Below are 20229 nucleotides of genomic sequence, written 5' to 3'. Positions count from 1 at the left end.
TTAAGATATTGTATATAATATTTTATGTATTTTTGTCAAGAAAATGAACATCCATAATATATATATTATTAAATTACCTAAATAAATTCTATGAATAATAATTGATTTTAAATTTAAATTAAGGCGGTAATCAAATCAACCATGATAAAATAATGATAAGACATAAATATTTGAACCAATCACAGCATAGAACGTGAAAATAGGTAAACACGCTTTGGACACCGAGATAGTAACTTCTTAATAAATAGTCGTTTGTGTATGTTGTGCAAGGTTGTCGAAGCCTCAATAGTGTTTAACATTTTTTAACAATGAAAATCTACCATTTGGAAAACGAAAAGTATTTAGGCGTATCTTATTTCACCGACGTCAAAAATATTAAATGGTTAAAAGAAAACATGGCTTCGATTTTCAAAGATAAATCGCCTATATTAATTCGTAGCTGTTTGATTGTTGATCCGTTTCAGATTGTAGTGGCTGTGAATAACGCTTTCTTAGCTAGTGAAAACTCTTCAATGAAGACTAGGTCATTAGTCACTGAAGTTTTATTCAACTTGTCATCGACCAATAAAATATCAAAATCATTAACAGACATAGGTCCTAATGACAATGATAATGAAATGATTGTTGCCCTTGTATCAAAGTTTCCAAATGTTCCAGAAATGAAGATATTCCATGATAAATGTATAAAAGGATGTGAAACTAATCTTTCACAACTTTTAGAAAATATCAATGAAGATTTAATCAAGACGTATTACAAAATTAGTCAAATAGAAAGTGAAACCTCAAGTCTACTCGATTCTGTTGTTACTCGAATTGCTTGTAAATCTATTTTGTAAAATTCATATGATCTTCCTAATAATTATAATTTCAAAGTAAATAAATAATATCACTTATTTGTTTTTCTTTTCTTTTTTAACATGTGCATATATTATATTGATTGTAAGACTTGTTTAGTATATTTATATAATATTTTTAGTTTCGTTTAAAAATATTAAACACCTATGGATATAAAATTGCATTTAATGTTTATTTAACTATTAAGCTGTAGGGATAACATATTCCAGATCATAAAAGAACTTCTCTTTAATTGACTTTCCTTGTTAAATTAAATAGATTAATCAGAATACTTAACTAAAATATTTCTGTAATCACTTGAAAAACTATTTCAAGAAAGTTCAATATAGAATGATTCTTCAAACCTTAACAATTCAAATATTATTTAAAAAAAACATATCTTCTATAATAAATGTAACTAGATCTATTACTATATCTATTACTATCTATTATTTTATCCATAAAGCAGTTATGTATGACTATATTTCAATGTGCAATTGTAAAATTATATAATACATATAAATAGTTATATTACCTGACCATTCATTATGAAAATTTCAGTGACATAAAATAATAAATTAAAAATATGGTAATACTAGTTAAGTTTTAATATCTCATTTTAATTCTAATAATGTGCTATTTAAACACAAAAATATAAAAAAAAAAAAACAAAATAAAAAAAAAACCAAAAACAATATGATAAATTATGTTAAGTGTTTAATACAAAAAATAATAATTAATATTTAGTTAAAAATATACCATTATTGTAACCAATTTTCAACTTAATGATAAGGTAAAATAAAAAGTAAAATATAAGGTAAATGTTTTGTCACAACAATTTCTTTTATTTAGAACAAAATTAAAAGTATTTAGCGTAAATTTGAAATTAGTGACTTATTTCAATACTCCCCCAAGCCCGTCACTTCTTGGAACTAGGGGGCAGAAGTGCTTGGCCGCGATCTTTTCCTCGTAATTTTATACCTAAATCAAAAACAATTTTCTTAATATGTTTATTTGAAATACAAAAATATTAAATAACTTTATATATAAATTAACAGATATCTAAAAACATGAGTTAGAAGGGAAAAATCTATTCTAATAAATTTGTTTACACAATCTTTAAAAATAAGTATCAAGTATAATAATCAAAATTCTTAGTCTAAATATTATTAGTAGGTAAATATTTACAACTGATTTCGTTTTATAAAATCATTAGTCATTATTTCAACATTGATAATACTTCAAAGAATAACTTTTTTTAAATATCTTATTCTATATTTTGGTTGATGTTATTTTAAAACATTTAATAATTTTTAATAAATTATTCGTAGTAATTATTTATATTAATTATTTATTTGTGCACCACTAGACATTAAACTTCAATATATAATGTTAATATACTTATTTTAATTAATTGCTAAGTACCATGAACTTTCATATTACAATTTAAATTATATAGAGCCAAAAGATATATCATTTTTATGAATTTAAAAAATATTAATCATATTACTTTTCAAGAGTACTATTATCAACAAAAAAATTACAATCAGATTATAAGCTATTATACAATGATTTAGAGATCTTATGCATATTAAACAGGAAAAGTCATAATGTTTTCAAGATAAAAGCAATAAATAAATAAAATTAATTATTTAACAGGAAATATAAATATAATGCCATGTATTAAAACATCAACTTCCTTTAAAATTAAGTTATTTTATAGAATATATTTCCGTAAAATTAATTAAAATAATTTTGTATGATTATTTGAATGGATAATCAAATAAGATGTTAATGAAAACCAAATACTTACAGAGTACTTTTTCAATTTTCCCAATAATCAATTGATTAGGTATTCCACGACCAGCTTCATAATCCTGAATTACTTGTGGTTTTTCATTAATTTTCTGAAATTAGAAGAATACATGTAAATTATAATCATAGATACATAAATTAATTGAACTTACAGTAGCCAAATCTTTTTGATTAAGACCTTTAGCTTGTCGTCCTTGTTGTATAAGACGACCTAAATCAATAGGTACTTTATCATGCTTTAATTCCTCAGTTTCCCGATCCAATTTTGCAGTATTTTTTGTGGTCACTTGATGTTTATTTGTAGCTGCACCCCCTAAATTATGATAAATTAAGTACAATATAATACAATATTGAAACTCTGGTGATAAACTAAGTACAATTAATTGGATTCTTATAGAACCAAACAAGATTGATTAGGAATGTGTTCAGGAAATGTGATCTTACAACCATTAGAATTTTAAATAAATAAATAACAAATTATAACTTAAGACTCAATTGGTTTAATATTTAAAATAATATTCATAAAAATCTATATTTTAACCAATACACACATAAATGAATACTTACATTTGGTTTGAGTGTCAATAACAGCACCTTCGCGCCTAGCTTTATTGATGGCCTAAAATAGCGGTTTTACACAATTTAGGCATAACTTAATTAGAAAAAGTTGACAAAATTAATCAATGCACCTGTTCAGATTTCATAGTGGAAGGCTTTGGCGGCCTCTTCCTCAAAATCGTTACTGTATTCCAGTCGCTCATGATGATTGATATTGCAACGAAGTGCTAAATTTGTAAATAAATGCTGTTCTTGTCTAGATGGAAAAAAAATAATAATATCAATGATAGGTGCTGCTTGGGTAATGAATTACAGTCTTAATATACCGATAACAATCAGCTACGAGTTGGTCGCTGAATTTTATAAAAAAAAAAATATAAAAAAAAAGGAAAAAAAAGCTGAGTAATTAAATCAAATAAAAAGTTGTAACATAATAAACCCACGATAAATATTTGGTTTGGCCGTGTGGGATATCGATAGTGTTGGGTGATGGCATAGAAAAAAACATATGACGATCGGTCGGTTCAAAGACATTCCAAAACATTTGATTTCACGCGGGAAAAATTATCAAATTTGAATGTTCGAACCTGTCGTGAGTTCATGTAAGCCGTGGGTGCAATTGTCCCGATTAAGTGGACATCAACTGATAATCAACATCGATACATTACAATATCGAACTCATGAACTTTAATAATACTCATGCCTATTGTTATTCAAAAAATTATTTCCGTTGTGATCAAATACAGTTTTCATTAGATTTGTTGGACTTCACGTACGTGTGAACCAATACGAGTAAGTATTATTGCTTATGTGCAGTGTTCGTTTAAGGGTGGGGACCGGGAATGGGGGGTATTATCCTGGAAAAAAAATTTATACCTCCCCCCCCACGATAAAATTATTTATTTATTTATTTATTAATTATTGACTAATATGACACACCGCATATCACATACTCCCTCGAAAATTAACGATAACTCCCCTCGATATATAAAATCAGAAAACGCGCGAAAGGCGTTGAAATTAGAAATAGTTTTGATGAAACATTGATGTCACAAATTATTATAGGTGGATATAATAATAATAATAAATTATTTTGCAGTTTTTCTAATAATTATGCCTCAATCCCAGACGTTAATGCAAAGAGGATTAAAATCTCCCCTTCTCCGAAATTTAAGAAAAAAATTTAAAATATGTTTTCTGACCAAATTTAATAGTTATTATTGTTTCCCATGAGATTTTTCTAACATTAGTCCGTGTTCAATCCTTTTTCTTTTTTCAAATTCAGTAATACACCTACCACTCGAGTTGGGAATACTGTGAGGTAGTACTTCAAGTGTCGGATTGTCATCATTTATTAAAAAAATTGATAAATTATCACCCTTTTGGGTTCCATTCTTAATCCTATCATCTGGTGATTGGCATATGGTAATGAAAATATCATATGAGTTGAACATTTTTAGGTTTAATTAATCTTTTATTTAATGAAAATATTCAATTTGTTTGAATCATTTAATTTAACATTTTAATATAAAATTATTTCTGTAAAATAATTAATTTAGATGATCAATTTACAGTATAGACATTATTACTTATTATTAATTTTATTATTTACATTGTTTTGCACAAGTAATGTTGACCCTGATAATCAATCATAATTATTTAATAATGTCATTCATGCATTCAGTCGTATAAAAGACATTTCATTGTTTATGGAAAATGTATATTTACAACAGTGGACACAAATTAGGTACGTACTGTATTTATAATAAAATATACTGTACAATCAAATGACAAATATTGTAATTTTTATTTTTTTATTATACGTTTTTAAAGACTAAAAAATCATAAATTATGCGCTATAAAATCTATTGATTATTTATTTTTCATAATTTACCAACTAGTAACTACCACTATTATTTTCTTAATATTAAAAGTAATAACATGAATAAAAAATATTAATATAAAACAATATACTGTTTAAAAACAATATAAATATAGAAGATATTTTGCCCTACATAAATAGTCTTACAACATATTATTACCTATTTTAAACTTAATTTATTTTTAATATTCTTATTGAAAACAAATAATAATTGTAATTAAAGTTATAATAAACTATCCTTGATTCATTTAGTTTGTATTCTGACACCAGGACAACCGATTGTACAAATATTAGATTCAAAACCATAAATTTTCAATTCTTGCATGCATGTTTCTATTTTAGATTTATGAATATTTGGAGGAACAAGACATATTGCATATCCACCCATTCCAGCACCAGTTAACTTGGCATGTAAGTCAAATTTTTTTAATATGGCCACAATAGCATCTAATGTTTCATGAGATACACCTAATGCCATTAATAATCCTTGATTCATATCCATTAGAGTCTAATAAAAAAAAAAGTTTATTTTAAATACAACAATTAATATAAAATATATTATGTAATGGATACTAACTTGTAAAACACTTATTTGTTGAAGTTCTTGCTGAGGATTTTGAGCCATTTGATCAATTGCATTTACAGCTGAATTTACAATTAATCCTATAGAATTGAAAATGCCATCAAAAATTAAATGATAGGTTTCGTCATTATACTTAGTTCTAACACTTTTGACCACATTTCCAGTAGATCTTTCAACACCTTAAAATACAATAAATATAGTTCTAAAATACGGTTATTATACAACATTGAGTAAAAAACATTAAAAAATTAAATCAATAAGTATGTATATTCTAAGTATTAAGAACTTTTGTCATAATTAAAAAAGATTAATTAATAGTTTAGAGCAAACCTGAATAGATTAAAAGAATTTTTAGTTCTGGAGCCTCCAGTAATTTATGGCTATTAAGTTTTGTATATTGAACCATCGTGCCATATGTACAAATAGTGTTATCTAATCCTGAAGCCTTTGTATGAATAAAATTTTCTGCTAACAAAGCCCATCTATTTATTAAACATTTTTCCTGAAAAAAATATTTGTATAAAATACAGTGTAAAATAATTTATTAAAACTCATAAAAAAATAATTTTGATTAATAGAAAATTGCAAATAAAAATCTTTTTTTTAACAAAATAAAAAATTTACTTTTAATAAATATTAGATATATTATATGTAGTAGACTTGTTTAATACTAAACACATATTATAATAATATTAATATTGACAAAAATATATTACCCCATCACTGAATGTTAGACTGTCTGTGAATGGTTCAATAATTAACAAGTTGTCACCGCTTTGTGAATGAAAATCATCCAACAATGGATCAAATTGAATTTCTACAATGGATTTAATTTTGAACTTAACGTAAGACAAACATGCAGCAACTAGAGAAACACAGAAAGATGCAGAGCTACCAGTACCAGCACCCAACTTCAATGCAGATTTTACTTCAATTGTAAATGAAACATTTTTCAATTGTTTCATGTAACATGTTAGAATTCCTCCAAAAATAAAATGTAAAACTGTAAGAGTTTTTTTCTCATTTCCAGATAAGGTATCTAATTCATTCAAAAATGGTTCATTTTTGTTAAGTTTGTTCAAGGTTTCTTGGAAGTATTTGGTAGGTGAAAATGCCGGTTTAGTATCTAAATGAATAGTCAGCATTCCAGAATAATTTATAAGTGGTAAGATTATGCGACATGGTACAGTGTTCAAATCTTGATTATTACAATAACTTTCTGTAAATATTAATGTGGTATGTTGATCAATAGCACACGCGATTGCCGGTTTCCCGTACACAACACTATGTTCACCAAAAAGAATTATTTTTCCAGGTGCTGTTACTTCAAACTGTATGTTAGAATTCATTTTTTACTTTATATGATAGAATAAAATGTTAAAATGTTGTTTAGAAAGTATATGTTGCCAAGCTTAAATCAATCAATTAGAGGCAATTAATTTTTATTTAAATTGTCCCATTGTTCTGTTGTTAATGTTTTCTGTGAGAATGCGTGTATTTCTTTTAATTCTTCAGCTAGTACTTCATTAACCATTCTAAATAAGAACACAAATATTAGAAATCAATTAATAAATTATATTGGCGATTGAAATATTACTATTTATATATACTAAACGTGATATATGATTATAACATATTAACATATAATGTTGAAATATACAAAATATCATAAAATATTTAAAATATTTTATACATACATACATATATATATAGCATTAAATATATTTAAAATATCTATGGACATTGAATTAAGATTACTCTTTTATAATAAGATAATAATAATAAAAACTAGTCACAAACTAATCTAAACTAATATATAACATATTTTTATAATTATGTAATTAATTCAATATCGTAAAGTTTCAAGTGTCATAAAGAGACAAATATTATGTTAAACAAATTAGCTCTAAAACAGTAATATGTATTAGTACCACTAAATTAATTATAGTTCATTAATAAATATACTCAAGTCTAACTTTTTTAACTTTTAAAAAATGAATGTATTATAATTTTATTAATCATACAAACTAAAAATATAATTATTAAACAATTCTTGACTGAATGTAAATTATTAAACATTGAATAAAATTTATATTTGTAGTCAACAACTAAATTTCTAACATATCTCACTCATTAAAAATAATGACCAACTAGTGATTATAAATCAGTGAATATTTAAAATATTAAAGGATGTTGGTATAATATTTGTTATCTGTGTTTCAAACACCATAGAAAATAGTTCTTTTAATTTATAATATTTTATCTTTATGATTGAAACAAATTTAAAAATATGCATAAAACAAAATATTTAAAATCAGTTAAGATTTTGAGAGTTTTAAAAATGATTATGTAATGTTTTTTCTATGAAATAGATATAAATATACTTTAAGTAAAAAATAACTAATATAAAATTTCAATATAATCAAATAGATATTTTATTTTTTAGTATAAAACAAATGTAAATAATTGAATACTAACTATAATCAAACAGTATTAATTTTAATTTAATATTATATATATGGATACAATAAATACTTAATACTTATCTTTAATTATTATAGCTTCATAACAGCTATAAAAAATTGACTGGTTAATAGTTAATGTTCATTTTAGAAAATAATGAATATAGGTCATTAGATTATGCAGTGTGTTAATTGCTTTTAGTCAATTTACATTAATAAAATTCATTTAAGTATTTTATTCAAAAATGTAATCTAATATTAAACTATGGCGTAATGCCACGATAATTTAAGGAACTAAAAAATAATTTATTAATTCTGTAGCTGAAAATTACACTGAATTATAATATATTGGTTATAATAATTGTTGGTAATTATATAAACATATACAAAGTTTCTTAGATTCTAACTAGGTAATTATAGTTTGAAAGAATCTACTTACCGATGACGTTGTAATAATGTTTTACCAATAAATTTATCAGACACAACAATTACACTAAATTTGGCACCACAACCATCAGAATCATCATTAACAGACTGAAAAAAGGTACAAAATAAATTAATATTTAAAATAAAATTACAAAACACATTATTCTCGATAAAAGTAGAAAATATAATTAAGAAAGTAAGGACATTTTTTTTAAACAATTTTCATGATTATTTAATTAAAAACTTGACAAAATGAGATTAATTTGAGCTATACATTTGTGAATTATATTTATATTTCTTCAATCACATTAAAATATAATAGTTTTTATATAAATATAGTATTTAAATTAAATAAATGATAATATATTTTAATGGTTTTCAATATTGATCTATATTTATAGCAATGATATTATACATATTTATAGTGCACTTAGTTTTTTTTTTTTTTTGCATAAAGTAAATTATATTGTTTAACATGTATAGTAAAATATATGAATAAATGATGAACTTATGAAAAATAAAAAATTGCCGTAATTTATACACATATCTATTGTAAAAAGGTAATGTTAATTTCCTTTGCATATTTTTGATATGAAATATATATATTTTTTTAATTATATGGTGTCAAATAACAAATAAACACTTATAATTATAAAATTTAAACTTTATTTTTAATAATATAAATATGATACAATCAAAATATAATAATTAATATACAATATTATTCATATAATCATTGAAATCAACTAAAAATAAATACTATATTAACAAATTTGTCATTTCTTTAAATATATACATATAACTAAGTACTTAAAAACCATAGTTTTATGTAATAAAACAGTAATTAAAATATTTTTTAACAACCATAATAACAAAAAAAATTATATACAAGTATGCTAGACTACAAAATTAATTTAATTACTACTATTAACTATTTAGAAATAATTGACATATAATTATTATTTTTAAATACTAAACAATAAAATATTACATATTTAAAGTATCATATATTTACTTCTCTTAATTAAAAAATATTTTTCAATTGTATAGAAATGTAATACATATTTATTAGACTTTTGGACTGTTAAAATAATATCCAGGGACATTAAAAAAATAAAATAAAAAATATTATTATTTAATACAATTTTTTTTTGGGAATTTGTAACATTAACTGTTCAAAATTAAAATAAATCAAAAATGCAATAAAATGTACACAACTATAAGAAGATATGATAAGAGGCCATAAATATGGATATTTTTGGGGAGGTTTCAATACTATAGAACATATAGTTAGTATAACACATCCAAACAATGATAGATTACGTAATAAATTTAATTTGAATGTTTCTTTTTGTTTTGAAAATACCTTTTCTATATTACTGTATACTATAAAATAAATTAATGACATTGAAATGAATGGTATTAATAAATTATCTTTTATCAATAATGGAAGCATGCTAAATGTTGTAATAAACACAAACCAAGTACATATAAATGGACTTTGAGGAGAATACATTAAAACTGGTATAGCCACCAAAAGTATACTTTTTTCATGAACTTGGAAAGAAAATAGAAAAAATGACAATGAACAGTTAATTAATGAAAGTAAAAACTTTATTTTAGAAGGATTTTTAAACAGATCCAAGCATGAAGGTAACACAGAAATTAATGTTGTTAATAGACATATAGTAGCCATGGTTTGATTATTTATATTTCTCAACTTATAAATTATATTAATTTGACACCATATATTGGAAACTTTATCTTCAAAAACACCTCGCTCTAAAGGAAAAATCCTGTGTACAACTTGGAATATTTGTTTTGAGTCACTAATGTATGGAGCCCATAATATTAAAAATGTTAGTAATACGCTAAGCACAAGAATAATTAGTTTTCTTAGAGCAGCAAAAAATGAATATTTTATATATGTTTCATAAACCGATCCAATATAATAAAAAAAAAAAGGCAATGCATGATATAATTCCATTTGTTTATAATTTAAAGCCATGCTGAACAAAATACAAGTTAATATAGTTTTGTTAGCAAATATATTAGCAACACTTGCTACAAATAAACCCAAAGAAACACAATTATACTGGAAATGTCCATGATCTATTAATATTAATCCTGGGTACAATAACATGATTCCAATAGCCATTGTTTGACTAATTTGATTATTATTTTTAATTTTAAAAAACTGTCTAAAAAACCAAAAAACAGCTGGAAAAAATATCAATAAGTCGACAATAAGTACTGAATATCTCATGAGTAGTTGATGAAATTTAGACTCAAATCCTCTAGATGTATGAAGCTGCACAGATTCTGGGAGAACATTATTAAATATTAAACCATTGATATAACTATGATAGGCTGTTAAAGGTGGGTAATCTAGACCCCAATATAATAAATCATTGTTGGATGAATTAAAATACCAATGAGTGGTTGGTAGAGAAATTGTTACTTCCATCCAATGTCGTTGGGCTTCATAATCACCAAACATCGGAGGTTTTGATTTTCCAGAATAATCATGTAAGCTGACAAACCAACGAAATAATACAGCAATCATAAAGACAAGTTTTTCATTGAGTACTTTATTCAAGTATAAAGGTATTAAGTATTTGTAAGTCATTGTATAATAATATAAATGCATAGATCAAAATGAGACACCAGTTTTCACGAGATATGATTGTTCTGGAAAAAGAAAAATGGAAATTGTAAATAATACAAGTATTTTTTTATTTTTAAATTAAAATGTATTCAATATATATTTAAAGGAAATTAAATTAAAATGTAAGAAAATATAGGTAAACAATAAATAATTATCTTTGTGTAGCTAACTGTATATGATTATATTTTTTTAATACATTTTTGATTAAATACAATGTAAATTAAAATAGTTGTACTTATTATAAAAATAAATAATTTAAGTATAACATTTAAATTTCTAAAATAAAAATTACTTAGAATATGATTAATCATTTACTTTAAATTTTGAAATTAATAATATATGTACTAGAAATAGAACACATAAATATAAAGGAGATACAGAAAATAATATGAAAATACAAAAGTAAAAGAGAGCAGTAATCTTTCTTACAAAATTTATACATTTTTTATTTTTTTTATTTTATATAAAATATTACAGTTAAAAATACTATAAATAATTATCCAAATCAATAAAATACAAATTTAAGTAAACTATCTACATTACAACAGTAAACTCCATGATTACACATATCTTTTACACTGATATTTGAAGTAACATCAATTTGAATAAGCAATAACATAATCATAAAATAACTAATAAAAAATTAGTTATTAACAGTTGTCACTTTAGTTTTCTTTTTTTTAGGCTTAACTGCGATGGCTGATCGAACCTTAAATACTGCTTCGCAAGTAGTGCAAATAGGACTTATTTTGCAATAAATAGTTAAACATAGTGAACATACAAAACCAATCGCTGTTAGAGTCCCATGACAAAAACAAAATGGTCGAAAATCCAACTGCGGAGCTAATGGTATAACTAATTTTTTTCTAGAAGAAGGTTCTGTTAAAAATATCCATTGTAAATACAATAAAAGTCCTTCCAATTTAGGCATACGAAAATATGAACCTTCTGTGATATAGCATGCTTGTTTCAATAGTGTTACATCATGAGTAAGACTACAAGCATCAATAGCAACATTTTGTTTTTGAGCAGTAAAAAATGTATTCATACAACGTATGTATTTATCTCCTTCATTATCACAACCAGATATAATCAATATTCTTGAATTCATTGTTTCACCTGGTAAAAGATTACTTTGCAATCTATTTATATAACATAATGCTTTAGCACAAGATGCACCAAAAACTGTATCTCTTGACATATGTGGTTCTTCAGCTGCATCTCTGAGAAATTTTACTATGTTAAATTTGATAGAACGATCTATATGGCTAAATAGTTCATATTGACTTCCACCCATTTTACAACTACTAACAGTTTTTTTTTTAAAATCAAGTTCATCTTGATCGGAATATATAAAATCACAACTATTTGGATCAGATGCAAGCACTGCAACTTTATTATGTGTTCGGAGCATAAGATGAGAATTGGCAAAAGCAACAACTGAACTAAGAATGGACGACAATTTTATTTCTCCACTTAACAAAGTATCTTGAGCAGGATTAACATCTAAGATTATTACCAGAAGACTGGAAAATATTTTTTTTGGTGTTTCAGATTGCATAATGTTGGTCTTCACAATTTATACAAATACTTATATAAATTTACAAAAAAAACACTACTTTTTTATAAAGCGAAAACAAAAAACCAATAATAATTGCTTATGAGACATTAATAGTGTAAATAACTTGAATCACAAATCATAAATTGTAAATCATAATTTAGTTTTGTATCTCATATCAAACAAAAGTAACTGTTTATGTTAAAAATACTAACAGTTTAACACTATGCCGTATAGCCATATCCAGAACTTCTCATTTGACAATATAAAAATTGATAAAACATAATATGAGATTATATTAATACCATATTTTGATATCTTTGGACAGTATACCAAAACCACAGTAATGCTAACAAAATGGTAAGTATTTTATTTATCGAAACATATGGTAACCAAATTCATTTAACATTATTATGATCGATTGGTCATCAAAATGCCATTCCAATACATTATTTCTAGTAATGAAAAATTAAATAATTAAATTACGAACATCTATGAATATAAACTTAAGTTACCATAATTCTGTGGGATACCAGCCGCTTACGTAATCAATAATCGTAATACGGCATTCGGACGAAGTGGAATAAAAACACTTCAGGAAATTCGGGAATGGTCAATTTTATTATAAATACTTAACGCGAAAAAATTGAAAATCTAAACATTTATAATTCACGATTCACAAAACATGGTCCATTAAAATTAAATAAAAAATTCTAGATTACACTTCATAAGGAGATTAGAGGGTCATAATTGTATCGATTAACTGTACGCTTATAAAATAAAAAGGAAATAATACCCTAAAACATTGCTACAATATAATTTCTTTATAATTTCTTGGAATGTTGATTTTAATGATGTAAATGATTTTAATGATATTTTAATGAAATGTTAATTTTAAACATATTTATAAAATAATTATGAAACACAAAATACAAACCAAAGCATAAGTTTCAATAAACAAAATGTACACTGAAGTATTAATAATTTTTAAGTACATTTAAAAGTATAGTTATTAATTAGGCGACTAAAAAAAAATCAATTTAAGTAAAAATTATCGTAGGGTTAAATACGTCAAATAATGGAACATTTTAAGTATTGGCTAAATAGCTATTATAACACAAAATATATATCCAACTTACCACGTATGAAGCATCAAGAGTGTCTGTTAATTTTGATTTTAAAAAATCTTCACTAATGGTCATCACAGCAAGTATCACAAAATGAACAATTATAATTAGTATAGAGTGATATATAATGGCGTTTAAAATGGTTTTCAACACGTATTCCGTATTTTTAAAACGTCTAAATACAATTTACTATAATCACTATTATCTCTGGTAATCTGATAATTGTAATTTTAATTCAAACATCAAGGTGTCCACCTTGTCACAATTGTTGCCCGAATTGTGCACAATAAGAATTAAACAACTGAACTAATCAACTAGGACTGAAGTATTACATCCGAAGAACATTATGTTGGCAAGAAATGATAAGCAATACCATGATAACAAATCAAAAATACAATGTTAACAAATTTTTTTAATATTTGATGCCTTAACCACCTTTCATCATAGGATACAAATAATATAACTTCATCAATAATAACTATAAACTATTAACAATATTAATAAATAATTACCATTTTCTTTTGTTATCTGTTTTTTAGTTAGCTGCATTCAGTTCAAAAAACATAACTATGATCACAATTTTTCACATCACTGCGGTTACTAAGTTTCTGAATTAATTTATAATTATTAATAATTTTGTGGATAGTGATAACCGGAAATCCTATTATTTTAGATTATTAATGAAATTTATGTATTTTTATCATCATACATTTATTTGTTAAAATATCAAAAATTACAATCCATAAACACATATGATATATTTACATAGCTTGAGTGTAATAAGAGGAAAGAACCCATAGAAAAAAAAATTAAAGAACCTGTTCACTGTCCATTGATAGAACCATCAAGTATGATAAATACAAGGTAGTGTTTTAACTACCTTGGATAAATATATGTCCTAAAATGTCCTGTTCCTCAGTGGTTAGGTCATATTTTATTAAATTAATTAAGTTATATAGTTTTGTAATGAAATATTTTCAATATTATATCAATAATAAGGTTAAAAACAATTTATATTTTTTTTTTACTTAATAACTGATTTAAATCTTTAAATACATAGAAAAAAAATGGATAGTAAAAGTGATAAAAAGAATTCATTGAGTTTAAAATTTATGGTAATGTTAATGTTTAATGCCATAAAGTGATGCTCAACCAGGGGGTCGCGACCCTTATGTGGGTTGCCAAATTTTATTAAGGGATTGCCTATAATTTAACATCAAATGAAGAAGTTATATATTATGTATATTATTTTATATAATTTAATATTTAGATTTTAAATTAATTAAATAAAAGAAATATTGAAATTGCTTAAAATAAATAACTTGATTTATATCGCTTGTTTGCTACAACAACGACATAACACAAAAATCGTCATTTTTGAGGTGTTTGCATATAATAATAATTTTGGTGCTTTTCTTTATACTGCAAGAACGAGATAAGTGACAACACAAAAATTAGCCGCTAGATGGCAGTTATGACGTTATTGCGTTGCCATCATATTGCAAATAAAATTTTCAAATGCCTTTTGTGTAAAATCATGTTTTTCGTGTTATGTCATTGTTGTAGCAAACAAGCGTTTTCATATTATGAGAACAAATTTTTTTATTTTAAATAAATTAGTACCTATATAATATATAATTAGATAATGTTGGTAAGAAGGCGGCCTTTTCGAAATAAATTAATTTGAGGGTCATTCATCAAGATAGATTGTGCACTGCTAGTTTATAGCATCTTTGTGAACTTTTAAGTTTTTACTTCAACCACAGAATATTATTATTTAATGAAATCACACGGACGCAAAGCGGTATGTTTGTGTGCCTTCATATCATTATTATCACTTGCCATACAAATAAAAAAAAAAAATTATCATCACTAGGGCTAGGGACTTCATGCCCTTAAAAAATGTATTTATTTATATCCTAAAAAATCAATAAATATGCTATTAAAATATACATTTAAAAAATAATTAAATTTATAATAATTATTTGATTAAAAAATTTAATTAGTAATAAATAATAATATTTTTAGATATGATAGATATGATGATCTGAGATACTTATTTTCTTTTTTTGAAATTTGTTTTCATCTTATATTAAGTTTTTGTTTAAAACTACAAATTTAAAATTGTTTTAAAAATAAATTAAATTGAAAACATTTTTTCTTAATATAGTATTTATTACCTTGAGCATTACATTGGACTATAAGATATTTTCTTAAGTTGGGAGATTTAAATAACCGCTTGTTATCAGCCAAAATATCTTTATATTTATAAAAGGAACATTTCACGTCTACAAAACTTATTGCTACAAACATAAAAAATGGTATGTCACTGCTACTAACTAGTACAATACTGCTACTCACTATAACAATACAATTAGTATGAGATGATACATAAAAATATTCTAGTTATAAAAGTAAATTACATATAACATAACAAATCAGTCTAAATATAAATAGGTAATAAAATAATAATAATATCTAATAGTAAAATAATAGTTTTAATAGTTTAATTTTCCTTTGTATGTATTTTTTACTATTACTTTACTATTAAAACTATTATTTTACTATTAGATATTATTATTTTTAAATATTTTAAAAATTCAGCTAACTAAGGAATATATTATTGAATTTTTAAAATATTTATATTTTTTTAGAATATTTAACAATAATATATAGTTTAACTTTGAGTTATTATTTGAACATCCTATCACATTTCCTTAACCTTAGAACTGATGGCACGCAACAAATGAAAGGGGAAAAATTGAAGCAACTAAGGAATAAAAGATGCTTCAATTTTTCCCCTTTCATTTGTTGCGTGCCATCAGTTCTAAGGTTAAGGAAATGTGATAGGATGTTCAAATAATAACTCAAAGTTAAGCTATATATATTGTTAAATATTCTAAGTCCTAAACATTTATTAAGTTAACTAGTGACCATGAACTATTATATGATTTCATATCCGAAAATGTGATTCATAATTGTCAGTTGCTTTAGGTTAAGGATGTTCAGACTCTGAACAGAGCCACACATTGAAGATGAAGGTGTTGACATAGGTATTTAAAGCCGAATCAACATAAGCCGATTTTGAAGTAGAACTGGTGCTGATGGATGACTGAAGACGAAAAATATTTTTCAATGTTGTTTGCATTTTGTTAACCTAAAGTTAAAAAATTATAGTTACAATTTTAGTTTTAAATTGTACTTATCAGTAAAAGTGCATTAATTCAACTTACAGAAACAACAATTTGATTCGCCATAACAGCAAAATGGCTCTACTGTCTCTGGTAATACAATAGCAGAACTATCAACATTTGCATTTTAATCATCAGATGTTGAAGACAGTGAATTTTGAAGAATCGTTGACATGTTATCAAAATTAACAGTAGGATGTTTTCGTTTCAAGTTGTATTACCACTGGTTTTGACTGAACATTTTCATAATTTGCATAGGCCACCATTACTGAATTTTTCATAAAAATTCCAAAGAACACTTTTAGCTTTTAATGCCATTGTTATAAAAATAATAATAATAGAAGACGAAAGAATTGTAAGGCAGAATTTGACACTGAGAGTCAAGGTTAATAGATAATATAATAGATAATTAACCTAGACTGACAGTAGTCTTTCACTATTTACTCCAATGGTTCCCAACTGGTGTGCCACGATAAATTTATAAATTATTTTATAAGTATGTATTTACCACTCTATTATCGATATTCGATGAAAACTGATCGAACTAATCGTAGGTACATGTAATATTATTTATTGTATGTATGCCCGTCGCCGCCGTCTGGATCGATCAATTGTGTATTAATATATTTCACAATAAAAAACTCTCTAAAGGCGCGTATGTATGTGCGAGCTAAACCCATCGCGAACCGATAGCGACAATAATTGAGACGGTGTGACGAACGTTCAACGAACCGTTCGCGCCGATCCATCGAGAGTCGGTTTTTTTGATGAACCTCTCGTGAACCCGGTACAAGTTGGTTCGTTGTCGGTATTGGTTCGCGGCGAGAAGATCACAAGTGTGTACGTGGCATTAACGATCATCACACGAACCCATCATGAGCGGTTCGCGGTAGATTCGGCTCGCACATGTATACGCACCTTTAAGGTCGATTCACACATATCAGTCACGAGACCGTTCAGTTCCGAGAATTCGGGTCAGTCTCAGTCATAGAAAATAACGTTTCGCTAAATTTAGATCGCGTCATCCACACTCATCAGTTTTCTATCCGAATCCGATCCGTCAATATCCGTTCAGTCACAGATCCGAGAACTTTTGAATTCTCGCCAACGATATTTTTTGTTTTGACGGATGACAATTGTAGGCGAAATGGATGACGAACATCTCATCGAATGTGTTCTACAGTACGAAGTGCTATACGACCTATCAAATCCAAAATATATGGACACTTCATATAAAAACGTTCCTAACCGTTCCTTTGGTGTTATAGCTTTTCTCCAATGTGTATCTTTTTTTTCTTTAAATATACATACAATTTCTCAAGTAACGTATTAAAACAATATTCAGATATTCTGAAATATTGATAAAATTTAGTTCCATCTTCAATCAGTTCCTTATAAAGTGTCAAAAACTCTCCTTCACTGTCTCTTTTTTGCCATGCCTCATGCACCCACTTTTGTCTCTTCGGAGTATTCTTTTCTTCTTGTTCGGTTTCCTCGTCCAAAATAATCGCAATAATACATAATTCTTCATCAGTGAAATTCGCCATATTTACGTTGTAATGCTTAATATTATTTTAATGTTTTAAAAAAAATATAACAAAAATATATATAAAAATACGTGATGTGTAAACGCGTGTTTGGTATAGACTCAACACGACTGTCCCGATTTCTCGAAACTGACCGGTCTCGGTGACTGATATGTGTGAAACACTTGACTGATCAGTCAAAATCGTCGGTGACTTGACTATCTCTGATCGGATACGTCACTGTCTCGTGACTGATATGTGTGAATCGACCTTTATAGAGTAGACTGCAGAGGCGGCTCGCCCAGGGAGACTATGAGACTGCGTCTCCCCTTAAAAAAAAATAACAGCTATTTGTAAATAATTACTATTTAAAGATGTATAAAAATATTTTTATTTTTATTGAAGATATGTTATAGCGTTTTCCATATATATATATTATTATTATTATTAAAGGCCATAAAATATAAAACCTATAATTAGTTATTTCGATGGAAACACTATTTTAGTGAATGAAAGTGACGTCCAACAGGTTAGGTTCAATCGTAACATGTAATGGTTTAGCTTGTTGGACGAAGGGGGCCGGTGAAAATAATCCGCGTATTATCGCGCCGTCGTTAGTCGCTGTACACCGTCAACGGTGAATTCACAGATAAAAACAAATTGCAGAATTGAATTAGTTTATAAACAATTTACAATTGAATTAATTTAAAAATATTAACTAAATATTAAATTAAATATTAAGTATAATTAATTTTTCAATAAAAGGGTTTTTCTTGCTCGTTATTGTATTGAGTCAAGGGCGCCCATAGGAAAATTCTCAAGGGGGGGGGACAACATTTTAATTTATCAATCAATTCATAAATAGGAATGACCTACGATATAGGAAGGGGTTTATAATTTTACATTATACTATTAGGTACATTATATATATATATATACAACAAAACTATAAAATAATAATTATTTAACCAATTTACCCTAAAAGTAATTTATTGAAATTTTTATTTAATTAATAATATAAATTGGACACTTAAAACATTAGTTATATTTATTAAAATATTAATTTACAAATATTATATAAATATTACGGTTGTGTACACACATATACATATCGTATTTCTGGAAATACACTATATTTTAAGAATTGATAATTATCCATAGAATAGAAACGAAAAAGCGTATTGTTATTTATAACTAATAACCTGATTTTCCAAACTAAATAAATAGATTTTTCATAAACAAATTATAGATTTTCATATAATAAATTACATTTTTAAATTCTATTTAAATATTTTCTGATCATAGTAAAAAATTTTCCCAGATTTTTGACATTTTCCAGGGGGGGACATGTCCCTCTCTTGCTCCTCAATATGGGTGTGCCCTTGTATGGAGTTGATGTTAAATAATTTAAGTCTCTTCAAAATATTTACTAGGAGCCGCTACTAGAAGACTGTTAACAGTGTACGTATACATATATATATACAGTAGTCACTCGATAATTCGAAATTCAGGGGACTAAGCTAAAAATTCGATTTATAGAGGTTTTCGATTGACCGAGTGTTCGAATAATCCAGGGAAAAAGATTAAATCGAATTAAAG

General features: G+C 25.5%; 6 protein-coding genes across 6 annotated transcripts; 1 reads left to right on the top strand and 5 right to left on the bottom strand.

Moving 5' to 3' along the window:
• The first annotated feature begins 221 nt into the window (after window positions 1-221).
• On the top strand, window positions 222-895 carry LOC112693066 (EKC/KEOPS complex subunit TPRKB-like). Its single transcript, XM_025567960.1, has one exon. It carries the CDS (start codon window positions 309-311, stop codon window positions 834-836), a length of 528 nt encoding a protein of 175 aa, XP_025423745.1. The 5' UTR covers window positions 222-308; the 3' UTR covers window positions 837-895.
• Window positions 896-1647: 752 nt separating this feature from the next.
• Window positions 1648-3652, bottom strand: LOC112693022 (endothelial differentiation-related factor 1 homolog). Its single transcript, XM_025567894.1, has 6 exons — window positions 3534-3652; window positions 3339-3463; window positions 3217-3268; window positions 2802-2962; window positions 2648-2741; window positions 1648-1815 (listed from the first exon to the last, which is right to left on the bottom strand). Exons 2-6 carry the CDS (start codon window positions 3408-3410, stop codon window positions 1754-1756), a joined length of 441 nt encoding a protein of 146 aa, XP_025423679.1. The 5' UTR covers window positions 3411-3463; window positions 3534-3652; the 3' UTR covers window positions 1648-1753.
• Window positions 3653-4790: 1138 nt separating this feature from the next.
• Window positions 4791-7118, bottom strand: LOC112693020 (mevalonate kinase; the record flags this gene model as incomplete). Its single annotated transcript, XM_025567892.1, is given in 4 exon segments — window positions 4791-5597; window positions 5667-5851; window positions 6003-6174; window positions 6389-7118. Coding segments are annotated over 4 exon segments (1254 nt in total). The 5' UTR covers window positions 7022-7118.
• Window positions 7092-14008, bottom strand: LOC112693023 (bolA-like protein 2). The gene is made up of 3 exons (XM_025567895.1): window positions 13926-14008; window positions 8574-8668; window positions 7092-7207 (listed from the first exon to the last, which is right to left on the bottom strand). The coding sequence occupies exons 1-3, from the start codon at window positions 13986-13988 to the stop codon at window positions 7108-7110; spliced, it is 258 nt and encodes an 85-aa protein (XP_025423680.1). The 5' UTR covers window positions 13989-14008; the 3' UTR covers window positions 7092-7107.
• On the bottom strand, window positions 9696-14015 carry LOC112693019 (probable dolichyl pyrophosphate Man9GlcNAc2 alpha-1,3-glucosyltransferase). Its single transcript, XM_025567891.1, has 2 exons — window positions 13926-14015; window positions 9696-11251 (listed from the first exon to the last, which is right to left on the bottom strand). Exon 2 carries the CDS (start codon window positions 11208-11210, stop codon window positions 9696-9698), a length of 1515 nt encoding a protein of 504 aa, XP_025423676.1. The 5' UTR covers window positions 11211-11251; window positions 13926-14015.
• Window positions 11710-13474, bottom strand: LOC112693021 (general transcription factor IIH subunit 3). Its single transcript, XM_025567893.1, has one exon. It carries the CDS (start codon window positions 12787-12789, stop codon window positions 11872-11874), a length of 918 nt encoding a protein of 305 aa, XP_025423678.1. The 5' UTR covers window positions 12790-13474; the 3' UTR covers window positions 11710-11871.
• Window positions 14016-20229: the final 6214 nt, after the last annotated feature.

This window comes from Sipha flava, unplaced genomic scaffold (genome assembly GCF_003268045.1).
Source record: "Sipha flava isolate LNK unplaced genomic scaffold, YSA_version1 80_pilon_pilon, whole genome shotgun sequence".
Lineage (NCBI taxonomy): Eukaryota > Metazoa > Arthropoda > Insecta > Hemiptera > Aphididae > Sipha > Sipha flava.
Note: the sequence above shows the minus strand (reverse complement) of the source record. Positions and strands in the feature narration are given on the sequence as shown.